This window comes from Rhinoderma darwinii, chromosome 6, assembly GCF_050947455.1.
Source record: "Rhinoderma darwinii isolate aRhiDar2 chromosome 6, aRhiDar2.hap1, whole genome shotgun sequence".
NCBI classification, from domain to species: Eukaryota; Metazoa; Chordata; class Amphibia; order Anura; family Rhinodermatidae; genus Rhinoderma; species Rhinoderma darwinii.
Window position 1 is genome coordinate 92,778,717 of NC_134692.1, and position 16,548 is coordinate 92,795,264.

Here is a 16,548-nt window from a genome sequence, read left to right on the forward strand (position 1 = left end):
GAACGTGTCCATAGAGCACTCCGCCCAAAACCTCGCTCTAATGATCCCCCCCGCGACATTATATGTGGTCTGCTGAGCTACACTGATACAGCGGAGATTCTAAAGGCTGCAAGGATGAAAGGTACTATTGAATTTGAAGGAACAACAATATACCTCTATCAAGATATAGCATCCTCCACACTACAAAAACGGAAAGTTTTCCGACCTCTCCTTGATGCGCTACGTGCCTCCAAGACGCCTTTTCGCTGGCTATATCCGTTTGGCCTGGCGATACAAAAAGATGGCCGCCAAATCACCATCAGGAAACACGAGGACCTGACCCATGCATGGGAAACCCTGGGTATACCGCCTATGGAAATCTCGCCGTGGATGATGGTACCTCCGGAGCTGAAATTACCTCCATTGCTGGAACTTATGCCGTGGAAAGTGGTGGGGAAACTGAAATCGCCTAAGAATAAAAAGCCGGCGCTAAGATCTGGAGCGATGGAAAATTGAAAGGTACTGCCAATATTGCGGGGACTGTTCTCCACACGGCTCCAGCATTCGGATTGACGGACGTCACCTCTCTTTTCGAATTGGATTCGTGAGTAGGAGCTAGTCACTGTAGCTGGAGAAGATCAAGAAATAGAGTATACTTTGATGTGACTTTATTGTTGCTATTGTGGGCGATTCTATCCTATCGCTTCTTATTGTTTTGCACTGTTCTTACTTGGGTTTTGGCTGGCATGCGGGTTATGCCAACTACACAACTGTTGTTAACAGTTAACCCCCCCCCCTCCCCAGGTACATGCTCTATACATTGGGGCAGTACATACCTTTACTTTAATCTCACTCTTCCCTGTATTACAACCCCCCCCCCCTCCTACTGGTGTTCTGAATACTGTGATGACATATATGCTGATGTATACTATCTTTCACCATGTCTGATATTAAGATAACATCGTATAATGTTCGAGGTCTGAATACTCCACGTAAACGATACCAGATTGCCCAACAATTGAAAAAAGATAATACTGATATAGCCCTTCTCCAGGAAACACATCACAAGCATAATAAACATATGGAACTATCTAGGGCTATCTTCTCAAATGCCTTTCATAGCACCTACTCTACTGCTAGCAGAGGAGTGAGTATTTTGATACGGAAAAACTTACCTTTTAAATTACTGTCAATGCAGAAAGACCCTGACGGTCGATATCTTTTTATAAAAGCTCACATTGGTACAGATTTGTTCTCTATAGCCAACTTATACGCACCCAATACGGATCAGATATCGTGGATTATTCAGACCTTAGAGAATTTTAAGTTGTTTGCGGAAGGTGCTAGAATTATAGGCGGGGACTTTAACATCCCACTTAATCCCATTATAGATTCCACTGGCAAGGTTAAAATATCCCATCGAGCTGGATCGAGACTCCACAGGGTACTTAGAGACCTACAGGTCACTGATGCGTGGAGACTTCTATATCCCACCACAAAGGATTTCTCTTATTACTCTGCAGCACATAATGTATATACTAGATTAGACTATGTTCTGTTGTCGGATAGTCTCCTCCCGATGGTTCTGTCGGCAGGAATAGGAAACCTTCTCCTTTCTGATCATGCACCAGTGTTTGTATCTATGAAGCTAAATAGTGTTCCGAGGGGAGACAGACTGTGGAGGTTGAACAATACGATTTTGAGTGACCCCCAACATTCCTCTGCGATACAGGATAATATTCAGAAATATTTTGATATAAATTCCTCTCCGGATTTATCGGATGTTATTAGATGGGAAGCGCATAAAGTAGTAATACGAGGAGAACTGATATCGCTATGCTCACATATCAAAAAACAACGGTCAGCAATATTGAACGATCTGTTCTCGAGAATATCTACGCTTGAGACTATTCACAAACGTACGAAAGCAGCCGCAGCCCAGGTTGAGCTTGGGGAGTTAAGGGAAGAGGTTAAAAATGCCTTGAATATAAAAGCTGCTAAAACATTTCACTATACCAAATTTAAACACTATGCGCATGGGGAAAGGGGCAACAGAATCATGGCTGCACTGCTTAAACAACAACATGAGAAATCTTTTATCTCTGAGATCCTGACTTCTTCAGGTGTTAGAGCTACTGAATCGAAGGACATAGCACAGGCCTTTACTCATTTCTACCATGGCCTATATAATCTTAAAGGTGGGGATAGTCAGCAGGGTAACCTGGGGGATAGCACTAGAAAGTTTCTAGATAAACTTAGCTTACCTCAACTCACACAGGAAGATCAACTAGCGCTTACTGCACCCTTTACCACAGAAGAACTTCATAAAATTCTTAAAACAATACCATCCGGGAAAAGTCCTGGCCCAGATGGTTATACGATTCAGTACTATAAGACATTTAGCGGTATTCTGTTGCCCCATTTCACATCTATGTGTAACTCATTGATGGGGGGAGCCCAATTGACTCGCCAATCTTTGGAAGCTCACATCACAGTCCTCCCAAAGGACGGGAAGGATCCAGCACTATGTGGTAGCTATAGACCTATATCTTTACTAAACACGGATCTGAAATGGTGGGCAAAGGCTTTGGCGACTAGATTGGGGAAGCTTCTGCCCAAACTCATTGGCCCAGAACAAACTGGATTTGTGGGAGGGCGTCAGGGTAAGGATAATACTACAAGAGTAGTTCGGTTAGTTCAACACGCTCGCTCGACACACACCCCAATGGCACTACTTAGCACAGATGCCGAAAAGGCTTTTGACAGGGTGAGCTGGCAATATATGGTAGCTACCTTGTCAAAATTTGGGATCCCTGTTGAATTCATACAAGCTATATTGACACTCTATCATAATCCGAGTGCTAAAGTCAGAGTAAATGGCATATTGTCGGATTCCTTTCAAATTTCAAATGGTACTAGGCAGGGATGCCCTCTATCACCTACACTGTTTGTGATGGTGATGGAGACCTTGATACAAAGGATCCGCCAAGATGACAATATAGCTGGCCTGAAGATAGGTCAATTCACGCATAAAACGGCTGCCTTTGCGGACGATCTGCTACTGTTGGTGACTAAGCCGTCTGTCTCCCTTCGGAACATAACACAAGCTTTTACGGAATTTGGTGCAATATCTAATTTTAAAATTAACTATAGTAAATCTGAGATCCTTAATGTCTCTGTACCTCAACAGGTAGTTGCTGCGGTGACGGGAACATCTCAGTTTCGATGGATTTCTACATCAATCTCGTACCTAGGCATTACCATTTCTAATTGCCCATCACAATTGTATACCCTCAACTATATACCTCTGGTAGCGGCTATTAAACGTCAACTAGATTCCTTGAAGTTCCCGTTTATGTCATGGATGGGGCGGAAAAATTTCCTAAAGACTTTTATAGTCCCAAAAATTTTATACCTGATTCAGACGTTACCGCTGTGGCTACCAAAATCATTCTTCCTCTCCCTAAAGCGTATATTCTCGAATTTTCTATGGAACAAGAACAGACCAAGACAGAGGCACACACAACTGATTAACTCGGTTAAAATGGGAGGTATGGGACTGTCCGACATACACACATATTATATTGCTAATCACTTGAATAGATGGGTTGAGCTGCAACATCCCTCTCAGACTTCTCTTTATACGGAAGTAGAGAATACTCTTATGCTTAGCTGGGAACAGAGGGCCCTGTGGAGTCTCGCCAAAAGTTCACACCTTGACCAATACTCTAGCATTCTTTTAAAGGGAACCATCCTAGTGTGGCAAGACACACATAATAGATTGAACTTGCTCGGGATGCCTTCACCACATATGCCTTTACGTTTAGTGCCTTGCTATGTACATCGGGATTCTACACTAATACCAGATCCGTGGGACATACCACACCACATGAAAGTTTCCGTCCTGATGACTGATACTCCGCAGAGAAGTGTCCCCACGGTATTTGATAAATTAGGAATAAAGTCTCGTGATTTCCTCTTTAAACACACTTTTATTAAATGCTGCACGGCTATGCTTAACTCCCTACCCATCCAAACATCTTCTCAGAATTGGTTAGATAAGATGCTCATGAGCTCTATACCCCAGCGTAAGATACTATCTACCTCATATAATCATCTGATCTCACTGACTTGCCCACCGACTCCAAGCTATATGGAAAAGTGGTCGACAGACCTCCATATATCATTGACCGAGCCCGAAATTAGATTCATACTGTCTAACGCATTAGGTTTCTCTAGGTGTACTAGAATACAGGAAAGCTCCTACAAACTGTTAACTAGGTGGTATAAGACGCCTGTGGTCATACATGCTATTGATCAAGAAGTTACGGACCGGTGTTGGAGATGTAACACCTCAAGAGGTACTTATTTACACATATGGTGGACATGCCCCCTTATTGTGCCTTTTTGGCAGCAAATAGAACAGAAAATTAATAACATTTGCTCTACAAACTTACACTTAACACCTGAGTTAATCCTACTGTGGAAACCGACACCCAGTTTTACCCCCAAGAAGCATTGTCTTCCAACCCTGTTGCTCACAGCAGCTAAGCTATTAATACCAAGTTGCTGGAGATCAACAGAACCCCCACAGTTGAGTAATTGGGTGAACAAGGTATCAGAATTAGAAAGACTAGAGGAACTGGCACATTGGGAACTGCTAACTAGAAAGAAGTATCTTAAAATATGGGGACCATGGAAAGACCGGGCAACCTCAATTTGAACTAGGTAAGAGTAATTGTAGGAAAGTAGTTTCTATATCATACACAATGGGATTAGAATACTTTGCCTTCATCAATATCATAAATAACATCTATGTTAGCTAAACTCAACAACACCAGTCCACCTTCCTACCCCCCCCCCTCCTGTACCTCCCCTTTCCCTCCCTTCTTGTTGATCAGAAGATATGTAAATCAATATATGTTCCACATTCTTAATGGAATTTACACTGCTCAAGATATGTTATCACACTCATTTCCTGCAATGATGAAAATCCAAATGTGATTCCTGATGGATGTGAATTTTCTGTACAACATGTTATCATTTTGAATGACATATTTTTGTATGTAATGTTAGGAGAAAAATCAATAAAAACAGTTTTGAAATAATGCAGGCACCAAGTTGATTTGGAGCGTGTAACTGGTCTGGAGGAGGCTGAACTCTTAATGGTTGGTAGGGGATCAAATACTTATTTCTCTGTGCACAATGCAAATAAATATATATAATTTTGACTATGTGATTTTCAGTTTTTTTTTTTTATATAATCTATCTCTCACTGGTAAAATTAACCTAGCCTAAAAATTCTAGACTGTTCATGACTTTGACAGTGGGCAAACTTACAAAAACAGCAAGGGATCAAATACTTATTTCCTTCACTGTATATGAATTTATCTTTACTAAACTATTTTTAAAAGGCCAGTCAGTCAAAAAAACGCAAGACAAAAGGAAAAAAAAACACAAAAGAATAGTGCACTGTTTGTAGTTAAATTAATATTTCCCTACTGACTTCCAGCTAACTGGCCGCAGTGCAAAAATCGCAGCAAAAGACACCTGGAAAAATGCCACAAAAGGTGTAATTTTTTTGGTGTGTGAAGGCACTATTAAGGCGCCTTTCATACCACATTTGGCAAAGTATAACCTGTTTTTTTTTTTATTTATTTATATAAAAAGAGGAAAGTTTGCCAATAGTGTGCGAAAGTATTTCAGAAATGTGTCTTAAAATTATACACTTGGCTACTTTGTATTTATTTCCATAAGTTTGACACCTAAAATATTATACATTGATTTTTCCCTTTCATTATTAATAATTAAAGGTTAAATGTTTACAGCTGGGAGAGCTTGTCTAGTGTATAAATATAAAAAGATATATACATAAGCACTGTATGGTGTGTGCAAACCGAGCAATGCCCCAAATTGTGGCAATGGTCACAGTGACTGATATAATAAACCAGAAAGAGACGAAAAGTCACGACCAAGTTTTTGCAAAATTCCAAACAATCTTTATTTCAGTCAAAAATACACAGAAAACACATTACAACTATACACAGTAAAAAGAATGAACCCTCATAAAGAGATGGAATCCGAACATAAAAGCAGCCTGGTCCCCCAGATGTTAAAATGGTCACAAGATCCCACAAAGAGCATAAATCAATATTAATAGGCAGGTGCTAAGCATAGTACATTTGCACAAATAGATACCTAAAAAAATATATACATGCAAAGTGCAGTCATAGGCAAACTAATAAGCAGTATACCTACACCTACGTAGTGGAAAATGAGCAGGAGATCAGGACCGGGAGGGGAGACCGGTGCCAGACCCGACGCGCGTTTCGCTGGTGCTTCGTCAGGGGTGATGTCCAAATGCCCCACATAGCCCCACATAGCCCTAGATATACTCTCCTCTTGAGTGGTTGAAAATGAAGCAGCAACTGTTTCCCATCAGGCGATAAGGTGTTCGGCGGCAGTCACTAATGACAGCCGCCGATACACCCCACCCACCCACGATAGCGTCCTATCGTATAAACCCATAGTTACAATCACCTCCTCTCGTGTATGCCCCCAGCAGTGCAGCCCCGCCCGGCGGGTGGGGAGAAAGAAATCCCCGCCCGCCCGACACGGCACCCCAGCCCGAGGCAAAGGCAGGGAGTAGAGCCGAAAATGAGATGATGCATCAGTACTAAAAAGTGGTAATTGGCCAGACCTGGTCAAAGGTCAAAATGTCTCCCACACAGTGTAAAAAAGGGGGCACCATACACAGCCCGACAAATGCCGTTTAAACACAGCAGCAGAACACAAGCGTCCTGTTGCTAGGTAACCCTCCAGCACACGCTATCCATAGTGCTGGAGAGCCCACTGCAGCAGTAAAAGCAGAAGTCGCTGTCCAACGTGCTGAAGTATTCAGCACAGCCGTCCCATAGAGATAACCCAGTATTCAGTGCTGTCGCTGTCCAGAGTGCTGAAGCTGGCTATAGGAGTCCTAAAGCCACTCAGAGACTGAAAAAAAGTGCCGAAATAGTGCAAAGGTGCTGTGAAAGTTAATCAAATTAATCAAAAATAAAGAATGAATAAAAAGAAATATGAATAATATAATAATATACTAAGTGAAAGTGAAGAGAAACATGCAAAGTGGGAAACTAAAGTAAAAGATAATAAATAAAATAAAAATAAATATAAAAGAATATAAACAAAAAAAGAAAAGAAAAAATAAGATAACATTTAAAGTGAATAGGAAGTTTTTAAAGAAGAATTGAATAAATTTTATTTTAATGAAAATAAAACCAATAATACCATTATTAATATACAAATATAAACATACGTACAAATAGAATATATACAATAGGTGAACGTAAGTTGCATGTGCAATACTGAAACCACTATGAACAGATGGCCAGAAGAAAAGTAGGTATATATAGGAAAGGTAATAACTACATATAATAATAATAATAAAATAATCTATATATAAGGGGATATATCCCGAGTTGATAAATACCCAAGTGACAAGTGATAACAGTCCAATACCGATAGAATTATCGGTGAAGACCAAATAGGAACAAAGAGAGGTCAATCAATGACCAAGAAGATATATGATGAATGGACACAAAACAAAATGAGGTGAAGTGATGGGTGTAGCAAGATGAATCTAATATAAATCAATATTAACATATACATAAGTTGATATGTACCAGGTATAGTCATGTGAAGAAGAAAGCTATTAATGGTAATATAGGTGAAAAAATATATAGGGGGGGGGGGCCAAGGGCGGGAATAAAAAACACCAATAGGGGAATGGGAGAATTACTAAATAGTGAACAAAAACGTAATGGAAACGGATGATTAAAAAAAAACAAATGATAAACCATAAAGGAAAATTTGACACATGTATGGCACAATGCAATTTATTATATCAATCTGTGCAAAGGTAAAAAAGAGGCCTGTTGAAAAGAGGTACAAATATACAGACAGTACCCGTTTGCATGTATGTCCCAATATAGGACTAAAAAAAGCACTTAATAAGAAGTTAAACGAACAATTACAACTCTAGCCAACAATAAATAGAATAATTGGTAGACCCGGGAGACTCAGCAAATCACTGGTCACAGGATAAGGAAGAAAAAGAAAAAGAAAAAAGACACGGCGCCACCTTGTGCAGATCAATGGGCAAAGGTGAGACAATACTCCAAGAAATATGCTCACCTGGAACCGAAGTTTTTAAAGCGTGTAAATAAATAGGCCACAGTGCTGCTGCCAGATCCGAGTCGGTAACCAGAAGGGAACCGTTGGAGTAGAGACAATTGTAGGAGAAAAATGCGGATCATTCCAGGGGCGCTGCTGTGTGGTGATAATAATTGGGAGCGAAATCCAGAGGTATTGATAAGTTCAATTTAATTGCATGAGTGGCTACGCGTTTCAACGACGGACAGTCGTCTTCATCAGGCCATGTATATATTACAAGTAACAAAGCTTATATAGTGTCTAGGTTCATTATCCCAGGAGTGAAAAAACCGCCAAATCTGTAAAAGGTCAAGGTGCGATCGTGACGTCACACCCGGCTTTTTTCACAATCAAAGCGCGAAGCAACAAAATACAATTTAAAATTAGTATAAAATCACATATAAAAGAACAGTTTAAACAGACGAAGGGGTGAGGGTTGGGAACAGCGATAATAAATGCATGAAAATACATTGTTAAGTAAAATATTCACAAAAAATCTATACAAAAAATATATATATAATGTCTTTAATATACAGATATAAAAACATATCCTAGTCAGTTAACAGGGTATGGTGAGACCGATGAGGTAAGTGTATGAAATAGTAAAGATTGTTTTAACGTAAGGCTATAGTAAAAATCAGTTTATTGCTGGTTTGCAGAGCGAGAAGCCGGGACGCGGTCTCGTTGCCAAGGTAACCAAGCAGAGAGTGAAGCAACGGAACAGATGGAGTGGTTCGTGCTTGCTATAGGTGAGATATTAAGAGTTTAAATAGGATAAGATATACATTGTAGGATTGGTGAAAAAAAGTTATTAGTCTAAATGATTTACAAGGATAGATCAAAAATTCCGGAGCTCTTTGAAATGAATAGTTCTATATTGAGGAGTTTTATTTTGGGTAGAAATACGGAGTGTATTTTTAGCTCAAATATGTATTTCTATAATAGAAATAGTAGGTTATAAGTTTCTCGAAATATAAACTAATAGTCTGTTAAAACTCTTGCTTATATTACTAGGTTGCTAATGTCGGGCAGTCGGACTTGAGGAACCAAACGGGACGGGAACGAAACATTCCATCAAATAGATTACATAGGTGCTGCTGCAACTTAGGGGTGATTTAATTGTAAAAGACTCTTTCGTAACCGTTGATATATAGGTGTATTTTTTATTACTGATACTATTACTGTCTATGTCGATGTCTATGCTGCAATAGTATCAGTAATAAAAAATACACCTATATATCAACGGTTACGAAAGAGTCTTTTACAATTAAATCACCCCTAAGTTGCAGCAGCACCTATGTAATCTATTTGATGGAATGTACATGCCAACTCCAATACGTAGGGAGGACAACACAGTGCTTAAGAGCCAGAGTAAATAAACACAGATTTAATGTGAGAACAGGTTTCTTAAAACATAGTGTTTCACGCCATTTCACCCATGCACATAAATGCCAATTCGATCAAATCACAGTTACACCTATTGAAAGCATACAACATGATGTTCCCAATAGATTCAATAGGCTTAAACAGAGGGAAAACTACTGGATATTTAAACTACAGACACTACATCCAGAGGGCCTAAACGATATCTCTGAATCTACATTAGACTAACCCACATCCTCATTATCCGCTATACCGTAAATTAAACACTTGAATCTAAATACAAATATTTACTGATACACTATACGCTCTTTTTCTACTACTTCGCTATCCACTAAGTTCATCCATACAGAGGCTTCCTTCCTTTATTGAAATAGTAAACATGAAATAATGCTTAAATTAACATCCTTAAACATGAAGATTAATAATTATTTTCCTAGGTATCCACTCACCTGTGGCATGCCTTGCCCGTTTCGTTCCCGTCCCGTTTGGTTCCTCAAGTCCGACTGCCCGACATTAGCAACCTAGTAATATAAGCAAGAGTTTTAACAGACTATTAGTTTATATTTCAAGAAACTTATAACCTACTATTTCTATTATAGAAATACATATTTGAGCTAAAAATACACTCCGTATTTCTACCCAAAATAAAACTCCTCAATATAGAACTATTCATTTCAAAGAGCTCCGGAATTTTTGATCTATCCTTGTAAATCATTTAGACTAATAACTTTTTTTCACCAATCCTACAATGTATATCTTATCCTATTTAAACTCTTAATATCTCACCTATAGCAAGCACGAACCACTCCATCTGTTCCGTTGCTTCACTCTCTGCTTGGTTACCTTGGCAACGAGACCGCGTCCCGGCTTCTCGCTCTGCAAACCAGCAATAAACTGATTTTTACTATAGCCTTACGTTAAAACAATCTTTACTATTTCATACACTTACCTCATCGGTCTCACCATACCCTGTTAACTGACTAGGATATGTTTTTATATCTGTATATTAAAGACATTATATATATATTTTTTGTATATATTTTTTGTGAATATTTTACTTAACAATGTATTTTCATGCATTTATTATCGCTGTTCCCAACCCTCACCCCTTCGTCTGTTTAAACTGTTCTTTTATATGTGATTTTATACTAATTTTAAATTGTATTTTGTTGCTTCGCGCTTTGATTGTGAAAAAAGCCGGGTGTGACGTCACGATCGCACCTTGACCTTTTACAGATTTGGCGGTTTTTTCACTCCTGGGATAATGAACCTAGACACTATATAAGCTTTGTTACTTGTAATATATACATGGCCTGATGAAGACGACTGTCCGTCGTTGAAACGCGTAGCCACTCATGCAATTAAATTGAACTTATCAATACCTCTGGATTTCGCTCCCAATTATTATCACCACACAGCAGCGCCCCTGGAATGATCCGCATTTTTCTCCTACAATTGTCTCCACTGGTCACAGGAGGAAATGCAGAATGTCAATCCAAATTCGTAATGGGACCATCACGGGAACTTGAGCTGGATCAGTGAATCTATGTTGTGTAGTATAATATTAACCATGCTGCAAAGAAAAAGAATCTGTAAGAAGATGTTTATGATTGTTTATTTATTATATTTTATTTTTTACTTTTTACCCAGCCAAACTACAGCCATGATAATAGTTAGCCTCAAATAAAGAAGCCAATAGAACCACCTATCTAGAGAGGAGAGGAAAAAAGGGGGCATAAAGGGGACAAAGAGTAGAAAGCCCATTATACAAAACATATAAATAGATTAAAAGAATAAAAAAGTTTTTTAGCAAAAAATTAAAAACGGGGAGTAAAAAATTGGTGGACACCAATTGGAGAGTGGCAATACAAAACCAATTAGAGAAGAAAAATAAATACGGCGATTTTACAGAAATGGTGTGAAACTGTTATATTCATTGAGACCATACGGGCATAAGGTTCCCAACCTCATAATCCAAGTGGTTTCTTTCTGTCCCAAAGTTTTCTTCCAGTTTCCTCCTCTTGGACCAATAAGTACCCGATCAATAGCTCTCACTTTCAAGAGTGATGCATCACAGTTGTGGAATAACCTAAAATGACGAGGAATCGTGTTTAGTAGAGACACATCATCAGTTTCCATGGCCGCTTGGATGCTCAGTACGTGTTCACGTACTCTCCTACGGAGTTGTCTAGTTGTCATACCCACATAGATCTTATCGCAGGGACAAATGGCAAAATAAATGACTCCCATGGTAGTGCAGTCAATATGGTGGGTAATCTTGAATTCATGCGTGTGATCAAAATCATAAAATGTTGTTGCCTGTTCAATGTTCGGACAGGCCACACAACGTCCGCATTTGAAACACCCCCACTTGGGACCCTTGGATCCAAAAGCATATCGGGTTTGTAAACCCCGATGGTAGCTATGTACCAAAAGGTCCTTAAGGTTTTGGGCTCTCCTAAATGTAATGGAAGGAATAGGTGGTAGTAGTTTGCCCAAAGTGTGATCCTGTTGAAGTATAGGCCAAAACTTTTTCATTATCCCTAGGATTTCCTCAGATTTACAATTAAAATCAGTGATCATGCGAACCTTGTTGTCAGAAATGGCTCGCCGACCGGACCCTTGTAGCAACGTCGTTCTTTGGTGCTTTTTGCCCTATCATAGGCTCGCTGGATAGATCGGTTACTATACCCCCTTTCCCTGAAACGCTTCTTTAGATCTTGAGCTTGCGTTTCAAACGTGTGTTGGTCTGAGCACAAACGTCTTGCTCGTAGATATTGTCCAACAGGGATATTTCTAATAAGGTGTCTAGGATGGGCCGAGGACGCATGTAGTATTGAATTGACTGAAGTTTTCTTTCTATGTAAGTCTGTATGCACAAGTCCCTGATCATCGACACAAATCTGAATGTCAAGGAACTCAATAGCAGTTTTGCTAGATTGATATGTGAGTTTAATGTTGATATCATTGCAGTTTAGATGATCTATAAATGTTTTAAGCTCAACAGGTGTTCCCTGCCAGATGAATACAACATCGTCGATGTATCTGGCCCAAAGATGTACTCTATCGATCAAGGGGACAGGGTTAGACAAAAAAATCTCTCTCTCCCACAGCCCCAGGAAAAGGTTGGCATAGGCGGGTGCACAAGCAGCCCCCATAGCCGTTCCCTGGAGCTGTAGGTAGAAGGATTCCTTGAAGATAAAAAAATTGTGAGTCAAGATGAATTGGAGAGCGACTTCTGCTTTTACTGCTGCAGTGGGCTCTCCAGCACTATGGATAGCGTGTGCTGGAGGGTTACCTAGCAACAGGACGCTTGTGTTCTGCTGCTGTGTTTAAACGGCATTTGTCGGGCTGAGTATGGTGCCCCCTTTTTTACACTGTGTGGGAGACATTTTGACCTTTGACCAGGTCTGGCCAATTACCACTTTTTAGTACTGATGCATCATCTCATTTTCGGCTCTACTCCCTGCCTTTGCCTCGGGCTGGGGTGCCGTGTCGGGCGGGCGGGGATTTCTTTCTCCCCGCCCGCCGGGCGGGGCTACACTGCTGGGGGCATACACGAGAGGAGGTGATTGTAACTATGGGTTTATACGATAGGACGCTATCGTGGGTGGGTGGGGTGTATCGGCGGCTGTCATTAGTGACTGCCGCCGAACACCTTATCGCCTGATGGGAAACAGCTGCTGCTTCATTTTCAACCACTCGAAAGGAGAGTATATCTAGGGCTATGTGGGGCATTTGGACATCACCCCTAACGAAGCACCAGCGAAACGCGCGGCGGGTCTGGCACCGGTCTCCCCTCCCGGTCCTGATCTCCTGCTCATTTTCCACTACGTAGGTGTAGGTATACTGCTTATTAGTTTGCCTATGACTGCACTTTGCATGTATATATTTTTTTAGGTATCTATCTGTGCAAATGTACTATGCTTAGCACCTGCCTATTAATATTGATTTATGCTCTTTGTGGGATCTTGTGACCATTTTAACATCTGGGGGACCAGGCTGCTTTTATGTTCGGATTCCATCTCTTTATGAGGGTTCATTCTTTTTACTGTGTATAGTTGTAATGTGTTTTCTGTGTATTTTTGACTGAAATAAAGATTGTTTGTAATTTTGCAAATACTTGGTCGTGACTTTTCTGTATGGTGTGTGTTTGCATATGTCACCCATTAAACTTCAATTTCAGTTGGAAAAAGGAAAAGAAAATCAAGTGTATGTTGCATATATTTATTTTAGTGTAAAACCCTATGCTGTTGCCTATGCTAAATAAGGCTTTCTTGATGTACCGCACAAAAAAAGTATAGACATTTGTTTTTTTATTTTTTAACTCAGAGAAACAAATCATTTTTAATCAGAAAGGAAGACATCATGGTGAGAGGGGCTAATGTAGGACATAGACCTAGATTGGATACATAGTTAAACGATTTGGTTTTAGGTATTTCATTTTTCTCATTATCTGTTTTTTGTTTTTTTGCAGCAAACTCTTGAAGATTACAGCTCGGCTTCAGCTACCCATTTCAGTTTTAGTTGTGGCCTTTGGACAACTTCATTTATACAGAGTAGCTTATTTTATTACATTTTCTCTTTTTCTACATTCATGGTCATGCTTTATATAGTAGAGCTGCTGTTGGAGTTGAAGCTTAAATTGTTAAAATCAGTTAAATAAATTTAGTAAAGAACTACAGATTTTGACATATGTTTACTTGAATTTTCCAATTTTCCTAGGATTAGATATTTGCATATTAATAATTTGTTATAAAAGTTTTGAAAATGTAACATTCTACTATTGCTGATAATTAAAGTACCTTGGTGAATTTGTATATATAAATAATGTTTTTAATTGCATTTTTAGATATATTTATTGTACATATCACAGTGTAATTCATGTCATTTCCATTATTCTGAGCAAAAGTATCATAGGCGCAAAACCTTTGGTGCCTTAATTGCCATTGTCAGCTGTTTACATGTCTGCTTTACAGAGAAAAGTGGCACTATGCATTCATACATGTACACATAGAACAAAAAAATTACAAAATAATGCAAATTGTATATAAAGTAAATCTAGTGACTATAACTAGAGAAGTGCTTCTTTAACTGTGAGTCGGGCCTCTCTGGTGTGGTCCCCATCCCCCCCCCCCCCCAACTGTTGGTGAGGTGCAGTTGGGGAGGCAGTTTTTACAGAAGTTTTTCTCAGACTACACCAGTCTTCAGTTTAGCAATATAAGTAGCTAGTTTTGTGCTTATTTAAAATGGAGGTTCCCATCTACCCCTTTACCCCAACGTCATAGCCGCCGCTGCTCTTAGTTCTGGGCCCTGGCCATCCTCTACAATAGTGGAATGTGAGAACAAGAGGGGAGTAGCAGCTTAGAGGGGCCACTGTGGATATATATATTTTGGACTTTGCCTCTATGAGGGACACTTTCCCTCATAGATGCCTAATTAGTAAATTAAGGTCTATAAGTTTAGAAAGTATAGTTTGTAATTGGATTGAAAATTGGCTCAAGGACGGTATCCAGAGAGTTGTGGTCAATGATTCCTACTATTAATTGTTCCCGGTTATAAGTGGTGTACCCCAGGGTTCAGTGCTGGGACCACTGCTATTCAACTTATTTATTAATGTTATAGAGGATGGGATTAACATTACGCTTTCTTTTTGTGCAGATGACACCAAGCTATGTAGTATTGTTCAGTCTATGGAAACTGCTTATAAAGTACAAGCCAATTTGGACACACTAAGTGTTGGGCATCCACTTGGGAAATAAGGTTTAATGTGGATAAATGTAAAGTTATGCATCTGAGTACTAATAATCTGCATTCATCATATTTTCTGGGCTCCAGTTCATTGAACTTGAAGTTGGAAAAAATACAAAGAGCAACTAAACTAATAACGGGCATGGAGGATCTCAATTATAAGAAAAGATTAAAATAATTAAACCAATTTAGCCATGAAAAGAGTCGACTAAGGGGGGGACATAATTAAGTTGTGTGTGTTTGTGTGTGTGTGTTTATATATATATATATATATATATATATGTATATTATATATATAATATATATATATAGTTCCACAAAAAATATAGTGAAAACCTGTTCCATGTAAAATCCCCTCAAAAACTAGGGGGCAATACTTCCATCTGGAGAAAAAAAAGGTTCAATCTCCAGAGGCGACAAGCCTTCTTTATCATAAGAGGTGTGAATCTATAAGTAGATGGCTTTAAAAAATACTTTTTTTAATTTCGTAGAATTAAAAATGATAGCGCCTGCGTCAATGTATAGAAGTTTGAATGTTTATCCAGTCGGATTGCCACTTGGGATCAGGAGGGAATTTTTTAGTTTTAGGGAAGATTGGCTAAAGCCTTATGGCTCATTTTTATATTTATTTACTTATTATGGGTGTTTAAAACTTCCCCTGCATCAATAAGGGTAAAACAAAGTTCTATAATTTCTCCCATCCATTCCCTTTCTTCCATCCCTTGGTTGCACTTGATGGATAAATGTATTGTTTCAAACATGCCAACACTGTGCAAACGTGGCCACCACTGCAGGACCACAGCAACGGCTTTATCCCTGGACAACAAGCCACTAACAGTGAGGGGACCAGGATGGAGAAGGCACAGTATCTGGGAAAAGGCTACAATTTAGAAAACAAAGGTATTTAGTAACGTTCATATATTTAGGTTAGATAGCATATTAGACCTGATTAAGCAGATGGGAGTACGCCATTAACCCCTTCACGACCAGCCCACGTAGATTAACGGGCTGCCGTGCTGGGCTTTTCTCCTGCATCACGTTAATTCACGTGGTGCCAGAACAGAGTGCACAGCGCTCTCCCTGTGCTCTGAATCTCTCAGCACACGCTGCTACTAGCAGCTTAAGTGCTGAGAGAAGACATCAGGACCGGATTGGTGTCGGTCCTGATGACGTGATCACCATGATAAAGCTATCATGGTGTTCACAGCAAAGTTTGTTGCAGCA

General features: G+C 39.5%; 1 protein-coding gene across 4 annotated transcripts in view; it reads left to right on the top strand.

Annotated features, from left to right (window-relative positions):
• PGAP1 (post-GPI attachment to proteins inositol deacylase 1) overlaps positions 1–14,347 on the top strand; it is a 734,955-nt gene extending 720,608 nt beyond the window's left edge. For 2 of the 4 annotated variants that reach the window (XM_075830035.1, XM_075830037.1), the window contains one exon: positions 14,051–14,347. In XM_075830035.1, the coding sequence (XP_075686150.1) occupies positions 14,051–14,189 (139 nt within the window). In that variant the 3' untranslated portion in view covers positions 14,190–14,347. The remainder of the gene's footprint in view (positions 1–14,050) is intronic. The other 2 variants (XM_075830034.1, XM_075830036.1) reach the window with 1 other exon arrangement.
• Positions 14,348–16,548: the final 2,201 nt, after the last annotated feature.